Genomic DNA, 17,470 nt, shown 5'->3' on the forward strand with positions numbered 1-17,470 from the left:
AGAAAAAAGAAAAGCACCAGGTACTGCAACAAAACTCAGTCCAGTCCAGTGGAGTTGAGTAGAGTCGAGCAGTGCCAGTGGAAAATGGCCATTTATCTCAGCCAAGTGGTTTTTATTGGGACCACGATCACACAGCTCCATGACGACGTTGCCCATCCTTTACAGGGGAACTACAAATGTAGCCGAGTAAAGGTGGAAATCCTGCACAGTTCCTCCTTTAATTCACCTCATCAAACCCACTCATTGATTCATCTGTCACAGATCAGTTGTTCAAATGCTGCGTTGTGTCATTTAATGTGGACGATTAGTTCAAACAAACATGCAACAGAGAAAAGTGTGTTTTTCAGGCTGCAGAGGTTTTTATTGTATTTTCCTTCACACATACACCGTTCTGAGCTGTTAGAGACGACGCCACCCAAACACCAACACCACCACCATCAGAACAGCAGCAGGCCTGTGTGGGTGTGTGTGTGTGTGTGTGCATACATGTGTATCTGAAGACATCACAGTTCCGGAGCTCGTGGGCCCCATAATCACACAGAGTGGCCCCAAAGTCCAGGCATTAATCATTATAAGCAGCCATGACAGGAAAATCAAAGACTTGGCCCCTATAGCTCCGCTCTCTGCCTCGCTCGCCCCGACGGACCCGGACGCTCCGGCTTCACTCACTGTGGACTTCAGAGAGAGAGAGAGAGAGAGAAAGGCATCATGCAGCAGTTTCTATGAGCCGCAGCATCATTCATCTTTGTCGAATGTACATGTTCAGTTTGCTGGGCCATCATTAAATGATGATGTGGGCTGCTCTGCCTGACCACACACACACACACACACACACACACACACACACACATAGCACGCTCACACACTCCTGTATCCTGACACTGTGTGAGAATATGTGAACAATTAAAATGCTCAATATGTAGGTCTAGGCTAATAAAATGTGATTGAATGAACTGGACCTGTGCTGTTCACCGTGTAAAGCGAGTCACATTAATAATGAATCAGTATCATGTTATTTTTAAAAGGTGTAGTCAGACGGTAGCCAGCGATCCGTTTCACTTTCACTTCATGTTTGTGCACAGAACGAGGGAGAGAAGAGGAGATGCAGGAGGAGGAGTGAGAGACAGTGAGTCTATCACATGGTAACGTAGCTACAGAATCAGCAAAGTGTGAGGATGGAGTGATGTTGAAGAGGAGGAGAAGGAGGTGAAGATGGAGACAGACAAGTGTGTCTCTGCAGGAACGGTGGCTAACGTCAGCGTCACTCTGGTCTGGTTCAATCTGTCCTATATTCTGGTAACGCTGATGGTTAGTAAGCAGGTAGAGAGATGTGATGTAAGGTGATTATAGTTTTTATTTTAAATTTCAGTTCAGTTTCAGTTAGCTCAGTTAGTTCAGTTAGCGATTAAGCAGTTTCTATTCAGTTTTTCCTCTTCATTTTTCTATAGAAGCTGAAAATAATAAAGAGTCTTTTAATGGTAAATGTACTTGCACTCATATATAGCCTAAATAGTTTGTTTTGCATTTATTTAGTTTTCAAAAAAAAAACTGTTTCATTTATTTTTTAAGTTAATTTAATTATTTTGTTCACTGAAGTTCTTAGTTTTCATTAACCATAAAAACCCTGGTCTGATGTTAGCATGCTATGGGGTTTTTGTTAGCTTAATGTTGCACATCGAAAACTAACATTTGTTTAGTTACACTTCTTGTTTCCTTTGTGCTTCGTCCTGATGTTTGTCCAGTTTAAGGTTTTAAACGTTAAAATCCATAAAACCCCAAAGCCCAGTGGACTGATGTGTAATGAGAAATGCTGTGGCGGTAGCTTCCTAGTTAGCTTAGCTTCAGACTGATCGTCACTGGAACTAGTCTTCACACTGATGTCGTGTTTGTTGTGTGTTGTGAGAGTTTTATTTCAGCTGAGACACAGTTTTACCTCCACACTGTTTTAAACACTCCCGACTCCAACATACTGTATTTGTCTTTTGATGAACTCGCCCATTTAGAACAAGATGGTTTTGGGTGAAGCTCCATTTCTGTGTGTCACAAGTTTGAGGGGCGGAGCCTCTGCAGATACAGGTAGGTTACTCCCTCCAATCATCATCATCATCATCATCTCTTCCTGCTGTTTGACCGCGATCGGAGGTGAAACGCTGTAATTCATCAGTTCAGATCCGTTATTGTAACTTTCAGGAGGCTGATAAATAATTTATCAGTGTGAGAGATGAATGTGGAGCTGCTGGCAGAAAACCAGCTCCATCAGTGATCCCACATCACCCACACACTATCACTGTAACGTATAGAGAGGCTCTTACTTCTTAAGTGCTTTGCCAAGAAGTGAGTGCACACTGATCATAAAGTCACTGAGAGACATTAAAGCGTATTATTATTATTATTATTATAATCTAACACAGTTCTCCTGTATTCAGTCTCATCTTTTTATTTATCTGTAATATGAACAGTGTCAGTGTGAGACACGGTTTATAACCTAACTCTGATATAATACATCAAATACTGCAGACAGTCCCTCAAATCCTCCACACTCGTACTGTAAAACTCACTTTGATAAAGTACACACAACACTAGAGCAGCTTTTTGATTCTCACACGTGAATAAAAACCAATATCTGTCTGGAATGTCGGTTAAAATAAATATATTTATATCTACGTTTATAAAAATCCAGCAGAACAGAAAAGTCTTCACTGTGTTCTTGAACCTGAAGGAGACGCAGGCCCTTCAACGTGTCACAACTTTGATATAAAAACTCTTAAAATGCAAGTTTGCACACATTCCTCAGACAGTCACGCAGGTATTTTAACAGTGAAATAAAAAAAATAAAAAGCCTTCAGCCGTCGGTCACACAAAGACTGAAATATCGCCGTTCGTGCCTAAACTCACAAATTCTTCTTCTTCCAGTCAAACAAAAGCCGTGACACGGTGCATTCATCCTCCTGCTGACATGAACAAATGTCTGATAATAAGCTGCAGAGTGACTCACTGCAAAAACTCTTTGTCTGCGGCGGAGCGGCGCGCGTGGGAGTCAAACCAAAAGAAAAGAAAAGAAGTACAACAAAGTCTGCAGGAGACACTGGACCTTTGTGAGGAGTGTTTGTAGTGTGTGTGTGTTTGCACGAGTAGCGAACGGTCCTACGGTCCTCAAACACACCGTCAGATTAGATGGAAAAAATACAGCAGCAGAGGAGGAGGGTCAAAAAACATGAAGCATTTACATTCCTCACATCATTAATAGAATAAAACATAATGAAGACACAACGACACACATTCAGCTGATGGACAGATAAATATTTATCCCCATGTAGCAACGTAATATATGATAATTTATGATAATATCTGATATATGATGTACAGAGCTGCTGCTGCTGCTGCTGCTGCTGCCATATGTTACTCTAACAGTTTTCATTACCTCTCTGTCTGCTGCGCTGCATTTTACCTATTTAATTATTTAGGCCTCTGTTCCTCACCTTATATTATGTCTGTTATTATTACATATATGATATATATACATCTTCTGGAGATACAGTTTTTAATTATTGACATTTATTTAAACATACATTTCTTATTTTAACACATCTGTACATGTATAATGTCAGTGTGCACTCACAGGCTTTAAGATGTGTAGCTATATCTGCAATAGTGTATGAGCATACAATATATGTTATATATAAAATACTTATATATTTTGCAGGGTGAATATATTATCTTATAAATATATTTTACACAACACATTTTCACATGCACCTAATTTGCATAATTTCAAGTTCAAGTTTATTTATATAGCACGTTTAAAAACAACCATTGTTTCTCCTTCTGATCTTCACTCCTCTGGTTTTGAATCTTTGAGTTTCTCTAACTCTCCATCAGATTCACTCTCTAAAATGAATTCTCTTTTAAAAACGTTTCATCTGTGGTTCATTCAGGAACAACCTGTTCTCCATCAACAAACACTACAGTTCACCTGTTTTACTACAACAGCTGCCGTGTTGATCTTAACACCGTTATTCCTGCTGAAGGTGAAAATGTGGTTTTATTGAGCAAAAAACTTAAAAAAAAAATCTTTTTTTTAAAAAAGGCACTAAAAGAAGAAATCTTTAAAGTTATAGTTGGTAATCCCAGTCAGAAACACGTTTTTGGTCCTTCTAGGTCCGTGTACGAAGTAGGCCTATAATTCAATTGCGTTGTTCACTTCGAAACATGAGAAATGTCATTTTTAGGGGTATTTCCTATTTCATTGACGTAAGACGTACAAAGCAATTCAGCGCACCGAAGTGCCCGCTTGTTCCTTTCTCCAACTTGTACAATGAAAATTGAAAAAGGAAGTCTAGAGCCGGAACCAGCCTTCAAAATAAAAGCTCCGCGTTTTGAAGCATGTTGGCTACAGCGCCGGACAATTTAAAAGAAAAAAAAAACCCGAAACGAATTAAATACAAACTCACAACAAATCGCCTAAACGATTATCATTTCATAAATGATATAAAGTGATATTTCGGCTACTTTCCCCACAACTGTCAGGATCCCTGGGGATTTTCACAATAAGGGCACTGGATCGCACTGAGATGCTGTCAACGACGTGAGGTGAGTGAGTCAAACTTTGTTGTGGTTGATGACTTCATCACTGCTGCACTCATGAAGTAGGTCACACGTTATGTTGTTTTTAATTTTTTCGACCTAACTTCAAGTTGTTGACCTGTAGCTAACGGTTAGCTCCAGAAGATAATCAACGCTAGCAATGCTAATTGTTTACAGGTAAACTAGCTAGCGGTTGTAGCTAAGTAACAGCTGTTGGATGCTAACGTAACGTCTTTTGTTATTATCAGCTCTTTAACGCCACCTCATTTGAATATTTTCTTCTCTAAGTCTGTGAGAAATGTCCTCATTTATGGTAGAAGTGAATAAATACGCGTTTTTGATTTATTAAATGCTAGTTGTGTTCACAACTGTGTAACATAACTTATTACCAGCATCATGTTTGTCCACGCAGACTACTAAGCAGTCTAAACTGTCATGTCATGTGTGTCTCTATTTGGCAGATGTGGGTCCACCGTGAGCTGATGCATGAACTCATCCTATGACAGCACCAGGATCAGCTTGAAAACAGCTGGTAAGTTGAGAGTAACCAGTGAGTAGAGTCCATCATTTAGACACATTTTTAGGGCATTTTGATCATCACATTTCCACGGACACGACTCCCTGTCATCATTTCATCAATTTATAATGTTTAAAGTTTGAATTCAGTGGGGAAGCTTTTAGTCTTCTTCTTTGATGTGGTGCATTTGTGTGGCAGCGTTATAGCGCCACGCCAGCTCCACACAGGCCTGGCACAATACTACAGTATTTTGAGTCGTGTATACACAGTCTGAAAGACCTCATCATTCCTTACTGTCCTACCAGAGCACTCTGCTCCCAGAACGCAGGTCTGTTAGTGACTCCCAGTATCTCTAAAACAGACTGGGAGGTAGAGCCTTCAGTGACCGACCGGGCTCCTTTACTGTGGAACCAGCTCTCTCCATGGGTCAAAGAGGCAGTCAGACACTCTAACTACATTTAAGTCTAGACTTAAGACCCTCCTCTATGACAGAGCTTGTAGTTAGGGCTGGTTCAGGTAGCTCTGAACCATTTTATAGCTACACAGCTACAGTATAGGCTTAGACTGCTGGGGGACACATCATGTTACAGGAAGCCCTCTCCTCTCCTCTCTTTTTGTGTTGTCATTATCTGTTGTACTTTGGCCTTGGTCTTACACCCTCTCTGTGTTTTCCACAGATTTCTCTAGAGCTCCACCTGCAGCGCCTGCTTTCCTCTGCCCCTACACCAACCAGCCTGCCCATCAGTACTCCTGCTCTCCTGTGGATGGAGTGTCACTCACCTCAGATGCTTTTGAAGGAGCTTCAACATGTCTGCTTTCTGAGTCCCAAACTGTACCTACTAAGAATGGCTTTCACAGCAAAACACAGCCTGCTTTCTAGTGCAAAGGATAGTACTAAGACACAGACATGCTGGGTGCTAGGTTTTTACAAATGTTGAACAATTAATAAATTAATTTGGAATGTATATTACCTCCAGAACTTCCATTGGCTCACAATTCCTTATCACATTCAGTTCAAAGTCCTTCTCCTCACCTTCAAAGCCCTCCAGAACCAGGCCCCATCCAGTCAGAAGCATGCAAGTCATCAGGGGAACTTACTGAATCTTTCTTTTTTTTTTTTCTTCTTCTTCTTCTTGTTTTTGGAAATGAGTTACTTTCTATTGTTTTGATGCATTGTGTTCATGAATTAAATGTTGTAAGTTGGAACTCACAACCTGACTCTGATGTGTTTGTTAACTGCATTGTACTGACATTTTATTTTTTACAACTACGGTATGAAGCATGAAACTTTGCTCAGTCCTAACCTCACTGACCTGCACTGGAGAGGCTGTATAACAGACTTATTATTCAGATTTCTTAGCATCTTGTCACTTATTGTAATACATTTATACATCAATTTACTGTAAATGTATTTCATTTAATTACCACCCATGATTCATAACAGTATGTACCCATCCTACAACACACCATTTCTTTAGGTTAGTGGATATTTTATAGCACCCTCCAATTATTGGAGACATTTAGCATTATGATAGGCTTTTGAGTGTGGCAAGAAAGGGGACAATTGCACAAGTAAAATGATCTCATCTTCAAGAACTGTTGCATTGCTTTACTGACAGAATTAGGCCATGTTGTGTACACCATCACTGATGAATACAAACAACAAAAATACCACAATGATTTATGATGACTTTGATTTTTGTGACCCGTATGAGCTACTGTGCATGTTTCATCTGGGCACTGGACAAAGAATAACCATATCTTCTCTTATCATCATCCAGTAAATTAAAAGGCAGTGTTTACATATGAAAATGAATCAATGTACCCTACTACAACTATAACTTCTATTGCTGTACACTCAAAGCTGAGCTGAAACTCATGCACACCGGCACAGACGGACAGGTGCGTCGGAGAAGACCTGTGTGGTTGAGAAACATGAACAAAGGCTCCCGCACACTGTCTTCACTTGCATAGGTTCATTAAACAACATTTGGTCCTGAGACCGTCCTTGTGAACCTGACAAAGGTCTCGGGACCGAAACGTTGTTTAATAAACCTATGCAAGTAAAGACAGTGTGCGGGAGCCTTTGTTCATATTGCTGTACACTCAAAATGCATTGGATTTCTTACTTCTTTTTTTACAATTGTTCACACATATGAGATATCTTGTCATGCTTTAAACTGTGTGGTGCCTGTCTCGAACTCTTTTGCTACAGAAGAATTAAGTTATGATGTGTTATGGTTAAAGTGAAGGTTCTCTTTATTGTCATCAGACACTTTACATACTGTGACTTGAGTCTTACAGTACTGCGTCTCCAACTGCAATATCTCTGATCAGATGGAAGGAGTTGGGAGAGGCTGTTCAAAAGGTGAGGAGTCTCTAATGATGCTTCTGCACTTGACAAACAGCATTGTTGTGCCAACTCTGAAGTAGATGGGTAGTGTGACCCTATGATTGTTTCTGCTGACCTCATGAGCCTCTTGTCTGAAGCACTGTGTCAATCACTGATTAATAAAAATAATAAAAACATTCTATTTATTAATTTACTCAAAGTCACCTTTACATAGTAAAACAAACAAGATAAAAGAATACATGAAATAAATACAACAAAGAAGATGATCAATACATGAACAATGAAACACAGAAGCTTATTACACTTAAAAATAAAAAGCAAGTTTGAAAAGGTGGGTTTTGAGCAAATATTTGAGAGCATTTCAGTCCGTACAGTCACGGATGTGTTGAGGAGAGAGTTCAAAAGGGAGGGGGCAGCGATGGAGAAGGCTTTGTAACCCCAGGTTTTGTGCTTGGTACTGGGAGGAGGAGCGGAGGCAGTGGGAGGGGTGTGATGGTCCAACAAGGTCAGTGAGGTAGGATGGGGCCTGGTTCTGGAGGGCTTTGAAGGTGAGGAGAAGGACTTTGAACTGAATGTGATAAGGAATTGTGAGCCAATGGAAGTTCTGGAGGTAATATACATTCCAAATTAATTTATTAATTGTTCAACATTTGTAAAAACCTAGCACCCAGCATGTCTGTGTCTTAGTACTATCCTTTGCACTAGAAAGCAGGCTGTGTTTTGCTGTGAAAGCCATTCTTAGTAGGTACAGTTTGGGACTCAGAAAGCAGACATGTTGAAGCTCCTTCAAAAGCATCTGAGGTGAGTGACACTCCATCCACAGGAGAGCAGGAGTACTGATGGGCAGGCTGGTTGGTGTAGGGGCAGAGGAAAGCAGGCGCTGCAGGTGGAGCTCTAGAGAAATCTGTGGAAAACACAGAGAGGGTGTAAGACCAAGGCCAAAGTACAACAGATAATGACAACACAAAAAGAGAGGAGAGGAGAGGGCTTCCTGTAACATGATGTGTCCCCCAGCAGTCTAAGCCTATACTGTAGCTGTGTAGCTATAAAATGGTTCAGAGCTACCTGAACCAGCCCTAACTACAAGCTCTGTCATAGAGGAGGGTCTTAAGTCTAGACTTAAATGTAGTTAGAGTGTCTGACTGCCTCTTTGACCCATGGAGAGAGCTGGTTCCACAGTAAAGGAGCCCGGTCGGTCACTGAAGGCTCTACCTCCCAGTCTGTTTTAGAGATACTGGGAGTCACTAACAGACCTGCGTTCTGGGAGCAGAGTACTCTGGTAGGACAGTAAGGAATGATGAGGTCTTTCAGACTGTGTATACACGACTCAAAATACTGTAGTATTGTGCCAGGCCTGTGTGGAGCTGGCGTGGCGCTATAACGCTGCCACACAAATGCACCACATCAAAGAAGAAGACTAAAAGCTTCCCCACTGAATTCAAACTTTAAACATTATAAATTGATGAAATGATGACAGGGAGTCGTGTCCGTGGAAATGTGATGATCAAAATGCCCTAAAAATGTGTCTAAATGATGGACTCTACTCACTGGTTACTCTCAACTTACCAGCTGTTTTCAAGCTGATCCTGGTGCTGTCATAGGATGAGTTCATGCATCAGCTCACGGTGGACCCACATCTGCCAAATAGAGACACATGACATTTCATGTTTCATTTAGACTTAGTTTAGACTGCTTAGTAGTCTGCGTGGACAAACATGATGCTGGTAATAAGTTATGTTACACAGTTGTGAACACAACTAGCATTTAATAAATCAAAAACGCGTATTTATTCACTTCTACCATAAATGAGGACATTTCTCACAGACTTAGAGAAGAAAATATTCAAATGAGGTGGAGTTAAAGAGCTGATAATAACAAAAGACGTAACGTTAGCATCCAACAGCTGTTACTTAGCTACAACCGCTAGCTAGTTTACCTGTAAACAATTAGCATTGCTAGCGTTGATTATCTTCTGGAGCTAACCGTTAGCTACAGGTCAACAACTTGAAGTTAGGTCGAAAAAATTAAAAACAACATAACGTGTGACCTACTTCATGAGTGCAGCAGTGATGAAGTCATCAACCACAACAAAGTTTGACTCACTCACCTCACGTCGTTGACAGCATCTCAGTGCGATCCAGTGCCCTTATTGTGAAAATCCCCAGGGATCCTGACAGTTGTGGGGAAAGTAGCCGAAATATCACTTTATATCATTTATGAAATGATAATCGTTTAGGCGATTTGTTGTGAGTTTGTATTTAATTCGTTTCGGGTTTTTTTTTTCTTTTAAATTGTCCGGCGCTGTAGCCAACATGCTTCAAAACGCGGAGCTTTTATTTTGAAGGCTGGTTCCGGCTCTCGACTTCCTTTTTCAATTTTCATTGTAGGCCTACAAGTTGGAGAAAGGAACAAGCGGGCACTTCGGTGCGCTGAATTGCTTTGTACGTCTTACGTCAATGAAATAGGAAATACCCCTAAAAATGACATTTCTCATGTTTCGAAGTGAACAACGCAATTGAATTATACTTCGTACACGGACCCTTCTATCCCGAGAGTAATCAATACTTTGTGTGTTCAGAAAAAGGAATAAAAAACAATCAGACGTCTGTGGCCACTGCAGGACTGACACAACTCTGACCAATCCTCGCTTTTCTCTCCAAAAAGGAAAAACCAATCAGATGCCTTCATGTCTAGTTCTGCCTACGTCCAATCAAGCTGCCGTAGCTTCAGAGAGACGTCTGAGGACTTTTGACTTTTCAAAATGTGGCCTGCTAGAACCGTTCTTCCAGAATCTCCAACCCGACCTTTAAAAGGATAGTTCAACATTTTGGCAATTCCCCTATAGTCAATCTTGGTTCTGTTAACTTTCTTTTGCTTTTTGTTTCAGGGAGTTCCTTTTTTTTTCAGTGCAGCCTGGGTGTCGTCAGCTGGGAGGCTAGGCACTGTGGTGAAGACTTCACTCCCGTTGCATGCACGTAGGCACTGGGGCACCTTTAGTGCATGTTTTTGTAGTGTTTTGTGTTGTTACACAAGCTGATATCAAGAACTAAAATCACCTAAATCTAAGCAGCCGGTGATTGAGACAAAGTGAATGTTTGTGACAAATTAAAATTCACTTAAGAAGTTCTGGAGATAGGATACTGCATGTCACCCTGATCTTGACCTTTAACCTCTGGCCACTAAAATATCATTATTTCATCCTTGAGCCCAGGTGAACATTTGTACCGAATGTGGGGGAAATAATGGAGATACCATGGTCATAGAAATACTGTGTTTTGTGAGGTCACTCACTGTAACCTAGCCTTTCATTAGTTTAAATCTAATTTAATCATTGAGTCGAAGTGAAGGTTTCTGTCAAATCTAAAGAAGTTCTGTCAAGGTAGTACTGACATTTCTGTTTTGTTTATTTTGCATATATTGAAAAGTAGGTCATACAATGAATTAACCATTAAACAAAACATTGGACAAAGCAGACATGCAGAGAAGAAATCTACAGGACAAGATATTGTATCATTATGCTCATACATGAGAAAATTGAAAAGAAAAAAAAGGATTGTGATTCATACCGTTTGTTTACTGGCAGCATTAAATTCACATACTTCTGTCACTGTTATGTCAAAACTTTGTTACGATCTAACATCATAGTAACAATGTGTGTAATACTAATACAGTATCAGGAACACCTCTGCTGCAAAATACATACATATATACTGCAGACGGATGAACCTGTCCGTATTTGCCAAAGTTATACAGGAAAATATATAGGGTTAGGGGGTTAGGGTTAACCCTAACCCTTAGTAGGTGAGAGTAAAATAATTACATTTGATTAAAACATGTAGCTAAATTTGGTTTAGAAAAATTCCTAATAAACAACAAGCAAACTTATGTTTTGCATTTGGTTCTCTTACTGTACCGAAAATGAACCGAACCGAGACCTCAAAACCAAGGTACGTATCGAACCGTGATTTTTGTGTATCGTTACACCTCCTGTAATAGACGACGAAGTTGGGCTGGTGGGGTGTCAGAATGGCGGTTGCCCCCCACCTTTTTCCATATGCAAATGGCAGCTATCCCGCACAACAGTCCCAGGCCGAGCACAGGAGCTCCGACAGCCAGAGCCACTGTGGAGTCAGCTGCCACTGCTATAATCGCACCAGTCAGCAACAACACCAGAGCAGCAACCAAAGCTATGCGTATATTTCTCTTTCTATCCTTTTTATCCTTCTTCCTAGCTGCAAGCCACGCCTCTTTCCTCTGTTCCTCCTCTTGTCTCCTCCGCTCCTCCTCTTCTCTCAGCTTCCTCTGGGCCTCTTTATACATGTCGTTGGTGTAGTATTTAACCTCATTAGATTTGACCATTTCCTTGATCTTCTTGATTAGCTCTGAGACCTGCACGCGGTCATCTGCATCTTTGTTGTTGAAGGCATGGGTTCTGTTACCAAATGTCCTTGCCAGTTCGTCTAGCTCCTTGCATTCCCTCAGAGCGTCATCAGCGTTAGCCTGATCCTTGCACGTAAACACCATGATAGTGTACTTGGAGGCATCACCTCCAAAATTATCACTGATCCACTGCACAGCATTTCGTTCCTCCTTTGTGAACCTTACTCCGAGCCGGATCACCAGGAGGAAGGCGTGAGGGCCGGGTACTGACATCTTGACACATTCCGCTATTTTCTTTTTCAACTCTTCCTCAGGGATGTCTGTACCAAACAGACCTGGAGTGTCAGTCACCTGGACCAAAGTCCCGTCCACCTGCCCGCTCTGTTTCTGACATTTTTTGGTCACTGATACAGGGCTCGAGTCCTCTCTGAAGGCATCTCTACCAAGTATGGTGTTTGCTGTTGCACTCTTCCCTGAGCCAGTCTTGCCCACCAGGACTATATTTAAGCCGTCAGGCAAATCCAGAGCTGCAACAACAGGAGCAACATTTAAAACTCAGCAATGTATTTTTCAAAATATAACATCTTTGTATTCATATTTGAGTACCGCATGCATCACTCGAGTGACAAAATTTCTGTGACTTGTGTGTGTCTCCCTTTCAAATAACCTCTCTTTAAAGGGACAACGAGGAGTTTTGGAAAAGCGAAGTGTTTCCACACTACATTTATGAGCCTCCGCGCACCGTGAAATTCTTTGACCGGTGCAAGACAGACTCATGTTTTCATTCATCAAGAATTAAAGTCAGAGGTTGGAAGACGATCACATACCGTCGTAGTTCCCACCATAAACGGTGATTCAGCGTCGTTATTCTCATGACTCGCCACGAAACCGAAAGTAAGGAAACGCTGGTCGGCTCGCCCAGCATTTCCACCACCACTAATAATAACAAAACTAGAAAATTTCCTCTGGGGAAATTTTGAAAGGCCCACGGGGCTGCTGCCGGATTTGCCATCTCTGTCAACATGGGAATCAAACCCACGATCTTAAGGTCAAGACAGAGCTGATCAGACACATGATCATCTTTCTATAAGCACTGATATGGAGGAGCTGTAACCACATTAGGTTACCTGTGTGTTTTGATGTGTGTGTGTGTCTGTAACTGTAATGTGTGTGTGTGACTGACTTCTCTCAGAAAATATTTGTATTGGAGTCAATGAGGAGCAGAGACAGACGTGGCCGCACTCAGAGGCTGATTCTGTAAATTCTGTAAGTCTCTCTGATATTTTGAGCACATGATGAGAGACAGAACAAGTTTGTCTTACAAATTCTGAAAAAATCATTTGTGTAGAGTGTAAATTGTGGCCGGGCCGAGTGTGGAAAGAGAAAAGAGTTTTTCGGGGCTCTCTCCCACTCTAACCGATGATGTCACGCACTTTGACACGAACATTCCGTGCAATACACACCCATTATAATCTCATAATTTCTCCAAAAATGATCATGGTCATTGATCAGGGATTGATCAAAAACTATATGACCTATCAAAACGTGGAGTAATTCGCCAATACACAAGACTTGTGTCTACTGTTTAAAGTTTAAATGAAGTCTCTAGGTGAAAGTATGCCTGAGCAGTAGACGTTTGTTAAACTCCAATGATTGGTCTTTTTTTGCTCTTTTTTTTTTCGCCCGTCCCATAGACCGAATCTCCTTGTTGTTTACATTCTACTTCCGGGTAGAAAACCAGCACGTAATTTGAATGAGATCAATAGTAACGAACGAGAGTTTAGCTATATATCATATTTTTCACGCCCTATCACCATTTAGACAAATCTGAAATGATTGAAGAAACATTACTATTTCTGTGTGTGTGTGTTTTGTGTTGCTATGTGTTGTATTTATTCAGTTTGGGGGAATCACAGTGTCTAGAAAGCATCAGTGGCTCAGCTGACAGGGACAGCTAACATAGCTAAGCTAACAGCGGTAGCTAAGCTAACGGCGGTAGCTAAGCTAACAGCAGGACGTCAGCTGTTAAAACCCTCCCGTTGTGGGACACGACATGAAACTACTCCAGTTAGCTCAGTCATGTTGGAACTCAGATATCCGCTGGAGAAAATATTTATTCATGGAGCGTTTATTGAGTCACTGAGTTATTAAAGTTAAACAGGTAGCTAACCGTTAGCCCGGCTAATCTCTGATAACCATGACTAATTACAAAAATGTGCACACATAAATAGTAATGTTTGTCCAATCTTTGGTTTTATAGACTTTAGAAACATCAGATTAGTCCAAACGGTGATATAGTGACATGAAAAGGTAGATATATATAGCGAAACTCTCGTCCGTCACTATTGTTCGAATGCTGGTTTTCTACCCGGAAGTAGTTGTAAACAACAAGGCGATTCATCCTATTGACTTACGTAAATGCAAAATCGCGAAAAATTCGTAAACTGTTGAGAAAAGTAATAGCACACCGATCCCGATCAAGACGCACGTTTTGATCTATAATTTAATTATAGATCAAAACGTGCGTAGCGAAGGACTAGTCCAGTTGCGAAGGACTAGTCCAGTTGCAGGACTAGTAGCGAACCGGGACTACAGGACTAGTAGCGAACCGAAAGTCGTCCAGAAGATGAAAAATAATAATTTTATGGAAGAAAAAATCCACACAATAACAGTAGTGCCCGGTGCGATGGCCCGTGGCCCTAATAACGATAGAGACAAAACGATATATTTAATGAAAATGGGTCCATTAACAAGTGGTAGCGAGACTTTTTTATAACCGAATAGAAACTCCTCGTTGTCCCTTTAAAGGTACCTATACCTATACCCTGTTTAGTTAAGCGCCGTTTCCACTATGCAGTACGGTACGGGTCGGTACTGCGAGCTGGTGATTGGTCGAGCATATGGCGTCATCGCGCAGCGCGACGGACATCTGAAGCATAACAACATGAACGACTGCGAGCCAGTGGCTAGTGTAGTAGCCTGTCCTACAGTAAAAATGGGATGAAAATATATGAAAATACAGATGTTTACTTCATCCCAATTACAAGCCATATGAACAGCATAATGGTTCATATTTGTCCTTTATCTTTGTTAGATGACATTTATGAATTAATATGCTACTCGTTTTTTGTTAGTTTTTTAGAAAAAAAAAAAGAAAATCAGTTATAATGAAGACGTTTAAATCAACAAATTTACAAATGAAGCAAGACTTTTCACAATTATTGATTTTGAACTTCTTGTCAAATCTAACATGAAGCATGACCTAAAAACATATTGTTTTTGAGTTAATATTATATATCACATAAGAAATGGCAGAAAAATAGAGAATGCATGTAGGGATTTTGACTCACCACCATACATGTTGTCAAAAAAGACAAAATACAGTCAGTGCAGTGACAGATGGTCAGGGTCTCTGATCCAGGTGCTGTGTCTTATCTTGTTTTCTGTTGCTCTGGTTCACCTCTTGTGCCGTTATGAATAAAACTAAGACCACACCTTGATCTGCAGACTAAATGATCATATGACACACAACACTGTCTCTAATGCAGCCTAAATGCCACAGTGCCAGTTGACATCAAACAGAAACCAACATATGAAACCTGACATTGTGTTAATCAACCACAATTCACCCACAGCTCACTCTACTCACGTGTTCGTCTGGACTAAGTTCCTGCATGAACTTTTTTTCTTTTTTTTAATTTAAACAAATGCATTTACAAACTAGTCAGGCAAATATTATATCTGTCCAAAATTTAACAAGAGCAGACATCATGTTTCAGAGATAAGAGTTAAGAATAACATTAAATAAACAAAAATTAAGATAAGTGAGTAAACTTAATACATTTTAGGGACTTAATATGAAGATGGAATTCATTTAAAAAGTATGTGAAGATGGGTGGAGTTTTTAGATATTTGGCTTTGTGAATAAAGAATTTGGCTAGGATTAGTAAGACATTTATCGTTAAATCCAACTGTTTGTCTTTTAATATAACACCACACCATAGGTAATACTATTGTAGTCTGGCATTGTTGGTTCTTTTCTTTTCAACCAGTCTGTAAATAATTTCAGGGTTAGGGAACTGTGGTAAAAAAAAACTTTCTAACATTGTTCAAGTACAAAGGACAAAAACTCTTTTAAACAAGAATTGCTACGTTGCTACAAATGCAGCCTTTTAGTTTTAGCTTTGGAGATGATTCCTCCTCACTTTGCTTTGGCCTTACGGTAGCCTATTCACCACATTTTTAGCTGTGTTAATAACAATGTTAGCTGTGCTTGTAGCCGATGTCTGTCAGATATGACATCAGCACTGAAGTGGAATAAAAGATTTATGAAAAAAAGGGGTTGAAATGTATCTTTTTACTCTGCTTTAAGACTTTGAGACTGACTGTGAGTGAGCAGAGCAGAGGTTATAGTGTCACTATCAACCTCGGGGAGGGGAAACAACGCGCTGCTGTGTATTGAAATAATTTTGACCACATCATTACACACCGTTCCTTTACAGTAAAGCACGTACACAGTTTCAGTTTCAGTTTCAGTTCATGTGAAAACCTTCATCATACAACTGGTTTGGAAAGTACGGAAAACAACCAAGTAGCATAACCAACAACACGTTAAAGCAGAAGTAAGATGAATTTTTGTGTTAAAGGGGACATATTCAGCTCATTTCTGCTTCTTGACATGGTACCTTGATGTCTAAAAGTAATGTTAGTAACACGCTTTGGTCAGAAAAACCAACAGATTGAGCACAGCTGGGTTCTCTACACACCAGTTTAACAGCCCTGCCCCTGCGTTTAAGGGGTGAGGAGGCACTTCGGATACGCAAATACACATATTAAAGGAATGAAAAAGTGAGTTTTGCATAATATGTCCCCTTTAATATAAGTCTTAAATAGTTGTATCTTCCGACAGCAATCACTTCTATAGAGTGTTTGGTCTGAAACACGGGTCTGTCAGTCACTCTGCTCTGCTCTGAGCCCAGGAGAAAACTTTCCTTGTATCCTACAACCTTTATCCAATGAGGAGAGAGAACGGCATAAAGGGGCAGTCCTCTCTGTGTGTGCAGCCAAGGGATGCGTGTGAATGTGGTGACGTAGGGACGAGGGCCAATAGATCCATGACGAGGGCGGGGGCTGCTAACTCCATCTGCTGACAGGAAGTTAGACAAAACCACTGGATCGCTTACTGATAGCTTTAAAGGTAGCGAACCTACTGCTACTGCTATGACTATAGGGATTATCGCAATGGGCCAATTTGCCAAAAATGTTGAACTATCCCTTTAACTGATCAGATTTTACACCTTGACAAACAGCGATCAATAACTTCCTGTCACATAAACGTGTGTGAGTCTGTTTCTAATCCTCTGCACCAACACCTGGTCATCCAACCATCACTGATCGATCGATCAATCAAACTGATTCATTATGAGACGACAACGACATCAACGGAACAATTCAGCTGAGTTTATTTGGACTGAACACACACACGCACACAAACACACACACACACACACACATGCACACACAGACACACACACACACACACACACACACACACACACACACACACACACAGAGTTGTACTGAACCTACTCTGCTGCTGTTTGAACCAGTGACAAAGTGTCTCTGCTGGAGACTAA

The 17,470-nt window shown here is 40.7% G+C and overlaps 1 protein-coding gene across 1 annotated transcript in view; it reads right to left on the bottom strand.

The window, feature by feature from the left end:
• Positions 1–11,252: 11,252 nt before the first annotated feature.
• The window catches only part of LOC146966007 (GTPase IMAP family member 4-like), a 56,370-nt gene continuing 50,152 nt past the window's right edge, over positions 11,253–17,470 (bottom strand). Inside the window, exon 2 of the mRNA XM_085763986.1 lies at positions 11,253–12,388. Within this exon, the coding sequence (XP_085620112.1) occupies positions 11,433–12,388 (956 nt within the window). The 3' untranslated portion in view covers positions 11,253–11,432. The remainder of the gene's footprint in view (positions 12,389–17,470) is intronic.

The sequence above is a fragment of the Trachurus japonicus genome, chromosome 20, assembly GCF_045865225.1.
Source record: "Trachurus japonicus isolate A0001 chromosome 20, Traja_1.0".
In the NCBI taxonomy this organism is placed as follows: domain Eukaryota; kingdom Metazoa; phylum Chordata; class Actinopteri; order Carangiformes; family Carangidae; genus Trachurus; species Trachurus japonicus.